Source organism: Grammomys surdaster, unplaced genomic scaffold, assembly GCF_004785775.1.
Source record: "Grammomys surdaster isolate TR1022 unplaced genomic scaffold, NIH_TR_1.0 190, whole genome shotgun sequence".
Lineage (NCBI taxonomy): Eukaryota > Metazoa > Chordata > Mammalia > Rodentia > Muridae > Grammomys > Grammomys surdaster.
Genome location: NW_021604635.1, coordinates 1644202 through 1648773, shown reverse-complemented (window position 1 = coordinate 1648773; position 4572 = coordinate 1644202). Strand labels below are relative to the sequence as shown.

Here is a 4572-nt window from a genome sequence, read left to right as displayed (position 1 = left end):
CACACACACCAGATACACACACACACCAGATACACACACACACCAGATACACACACACACCAGATACACACACACACCAGATACACACACACACCAGATACACACACACACCAGATACCCACACACACCAGATACATACACACCAGATACACACACACACCAGATACACACACACACCAGATATACACACACACCAGATACACACACACGCCAGATACACACACACGCCAGATACCCACACACACCAGATACACACACACACCAGATACACACACACACCAGATAGACACACACACCAGAGACACACACACACCAGATACACACACACACCAGATATACACACACACCAGATATACACACACACCAGATATACACACACACCAGATACACACACACACCAGATATACACACACACCAGATACACACACACGCCAGATACACACCCACACCAGATACACACACACACCAGATACACACACACACCAGATATACACACACCAGATACACACACACACCAGATACCCACACACACCAGATACACACACACCAGATACACACACACACCAGATACACACACACACCAGATACACACACACACCAGATACACACACACACCAGATACACACACACACCATTAATAATGTGGGGGTTTTTTTTAAGAAGAAATAATCAATACAGTGTGACATGGTTAAGAGATTCTTACAACACTCGGGAGGCAGAGGCAGGTGGATTTTTCTGAGTTCGAGGCCAGCCTGGTCTACAGAGTAAGTCCCAGGACAGCCAGGACTACAGAGAGAAACCCTGTCTCGAAAAACCAAATAATAAATCAATAAATTAGAGAGAGATCCATACCAAACCAGGTACACTCCCAGTACTGTGGCCCTTGCCAGACATCTCCAAGAGATGGAATTTACAGATGGAGCCCAAGAAACCATCCTTGCCAAGGAGGACAAACAGCAGGAACAGCAACATACAGCTTTTTTTGTTTTGTCTTCCTGATTACCTTCTGACTGTCTTCTGGCTGTCTTGTTGGGGAGCAGTGGGGCAGTGGTATGTGGAGGTCAGAGGACAACTTAAGGAGCAAAACTCAAGTCCCTCTTTCAAAAAAAAAAAGAAGACGCCTTCGTGTGTGTGTGCGTGTGCGTGTGTGTGTGCGTGCGTGTGCGTGCGTGTGCGTGTGTAATTGTTTTAATAAGAAAGAAAGGGCTCATCACATATTAGCTATCGAACTTTAGTGCTGTAATTCTGCCTCCCTCCCAGGGCCGGGTCCCAATTCATTCACACACTCCTTACATTTAGTTTAAGACTTCAAATGAATTAACAAGGTTGTCACGTTTCTACCTGCACATTGGCCAATATGATTTCTTGATTGTTGTTAGCCTCTGTTGTTGCTGAGACAGGGTTGGACATGAACTCACTATGTAGCATAAGCTGGCCTCAAACCTGGTATGATAGTCTGGCCTCAGGCAACAAGTGTTTTGATTACCACCTGAGCCCTTGAGCACAGAGGGCCACTTTGTTGGCTGATAAAGGGCTTTCCTTTAACTGTTAAGAGGTTTAAAACTGGCCGGGTGGTGGCGCAGGCCTTTAATCCCAGCACTTAGGAGGCAGAGGCAGGTGGATCTCTGTGAGTTCTAAGGCCAGCCTAGTCTACAGAGTAAGTTTGAGAACTGCCAGGGCCATGTAGAGAAACCCTGTCTTTAAAAAAAAAAAAAAAAAAAAAAAAAAAAAAGTTTACAACTTTTCATTAAAAGGAGATTTATTGAGAGCTAAAGAAAACAGGTATAAAAATCAAAAGAACTTAAATTACAGAAAATACCAAAATGCACCTAATGAAAATATACATATCCCAAAATGAAGTTCATAATGTGCTACTTAAGGACCCAGTGAGTAGTAGCATTTCAGGACTCATAAACTTTTCAAGGTGGAGTTTACAAAATGGATGAGCCAGGCCCGGTATTAACAGAAGACATTAAAAGCAAAATTAAAGGCCTTACAGAAATGGCCCCTGGCTAAAAGCACGGGCTGCTCCTTCAGAGGACTTAGACTTGGTTCTCAGCATCCACATGGTCTCTGGTAACTGTCAGTAACTCAAGTTCCAGGGGCCCTGACATCCTCTCCTGCCTCTACAGGCATTATGCATATATGTGGTACACAGCACACATGCAGACAAGCACTCACACATAAGGAAGTGTTAAAGGAACAATGAAGGAATGACCAGCCAGACCTGGGGGTTCGGGTGGGCAATCCCAGCTACCTAAGAGTTTGAGGACGACACAGGCATCAAATCCCACTCTAACTGCAGAGTGAATTCAGAGCCAGCCTAGGATGCAATTTAGACTCCATCCCAAAACAAAGGTGTAAAGAACAGTGGCAGAAGGGTGGCCTAGTGCACAGGAGGCCTTGGGTGCAAAGCACAGTACTGCCCAAATCAAGCCAAATCCCGCCCATCCTGCCCTCACAGGCTCTCCCAACGCTTCCTTCCTGCCTTTGTTTAAACCATGCTTTGTTAAATAAAACTTCAAACAAGAGGGAAAAAATAGAGATAAAACAGTGTGAATACTAAACACACCCTCCCGGGGTTATTTCTTGAGGGGGGGGGTGTTCAAGAAAGGGGCAGAAACTATAATCCAGACTCAACTGGTGAGATTTAAACTTCAGTATTTCTCTTGGTTATAAACTGGAAGGGAATGTTTTTTTACTTTTAAAAAAATTGTTACTCTCTCTCTCTCTCTCTGTTTGTGTGTGTGTGTGTGTGTGTGTGTGTGAGAGAGAGAGAGAGAGAGAGAGAGAGAGAGAGAGAGAGAGGACAAGCGGTGGGTGTTGGTCCTTTCCTTCTACCATATGGATGGATCCTGGGGATGGAACTCGATAGCAAGTCCCTCTGCTAAGTGGGCCACATAAAACTAACAGTTCTAGTATTTATTTCAATGATTGAAAAAAAAACTATCTTCAGATGATGAGAATCAGTATTAATATATATATTCTGTTAAATTATATCAATGTATTAAGGTATATAAAGAGGCGCTTGGAGATGAGAAAAGGTAAAGCAGAATTGGGAATGAGGAAGACCACGAGAATAACGTCATTCATTTGAAAATATCTGCTGATCAGACACCAATCACCATCCTAAGTGCCAAGGAAATACTGACACAGGATTTGCTGTCTTTTGAGTAACCAGTTCAGTGAACAGAGAGGTAAAATTAGCACTTCTGGGAAACGGCAGGAGATTCTCAAGTCCGTGGCCAGCCTGTTCCACACAGTGAGACCATTTGATTATAATTTGGCCTATAGACTCGGTTAGCCAAAATATAATCCACTCATTCACAGACACACAACAGCGGAACGAATGAATCAAAGGTCAGGGGCAAAACAGATGAATGGGTACATACATACATACATACATACATACATACATACATACATGGATGAACTGATGCCTCTAGGAATTTAAACATTAAGAGCAGAATCCTCATTTGAGACTGCTTCTAGAAAAAGGGCGGGAAGGGGGGCACAGGGTCTGTGGCCAACATGACTAGGTCCATTACCAGCCTTAAGAACTCAGATGGGGTGGAGTAAAAGGCTCACCACACACCACCCCACTCTCGCTCGCCCCATCCTTCCACTGCCGGGCACTTGCACACCTGCCCTTTCCAGGTCTCAGCCGCCTGAGAAAGAACTGGGTTGACCTCTGACCCTCAAATGGAGGTTACTCTGGACATCTGCCTGAGCTGCTCAGAGCTCCTTCAGGGCAACGACGTACAAAAGGTCAAAAGACAGGAACTCGCCTCTAGGATCCTTAAAACCTGTGAAGCCACGGGTGCAGCTGGGAGAGATCAGACATTGGGGTGACCCCGGGGCCTTGCAAGGCCCGCTCGTGACACGGTCACTGACCTTTCCAAAGGGGTTTCCCAGGGCCAGGGGCCGGAGGAGGGATTGCGACGACCCGCGCCCCGCACCCAACAACTCTCCCAGTCAGCCGGCTGCGCGCAGCGGAGCGCAGGGTAACCAAGGGCGACCAGGAGGCCGCCATCTTGAAATCCGTACAAGGAGGAAAACTTTATTGTAACCCAGAAGACGCGACAGGGCAGCCGAGTGCCGTAGCGTTCCAGAAGGCCACGCCTGAGAACGATGGAGCGTTAAAGAGAGGTGACCTCAAGCTTAGAAAGGCAGCAACGCCTTCCGGTGGGCCTTGGGACTACAAGTCCCGAAAGGCAGCGCGCCTGGAGGGGCGTGGCCTGACAGTTGTGAGTGCGCCACGCCCCACTGAGAGGCGGCGGGGACCAACTCTCCACCCCGCCCCCCTGAAACCCTAGTTCTCCGGACCTGAGAAACTAATTGTAGCTTGTAGTAACAATCCTGAACCTTCTAAGACTGCATAATATGAAGGTGGCCAAGTGGGTCCTTACTTCGTCCAATCTGATATAATATAGCCTCAATATGCTTTTCTTTCGGAGTTCAACATGTGTCTCCGAAGGATACCTGAAATGTACTTCTGCCACTCTCTGTTTGAGCTGTTGAATAATAGAAATAATTTTCTACATCGCACATGCTTTCATGCTTTGAAGAAAC

At 46.4% G+C, this 4572-nt stretch overlaps 1 protein-coding gene across 2 annotated transcripts in view; it reads right to left on the bottom strand.

Annotated features, from left to right (window-relative positions):
* The window catches only part of Afg1l (AFG1 like ATPase), a 161622-nt gene extending 157589 nt beyond the window's left edge, over positions 1-4033 (bottom strand). For both annotated transcript variants that reach the window (XM_028769041.1, XM_028769042.1), the window contains exon 1: positions 3895-4033. In XM_028769041.1, the coding sequence (XP_028624874.1) occupies positions 3895-4033 (139 nt within the window). The remainder of the gene's footprint in view (positions 1-3894) is intronic.
* Between the last annotated feature and the right edge of the window lie 539 nt (positions 4034-4572).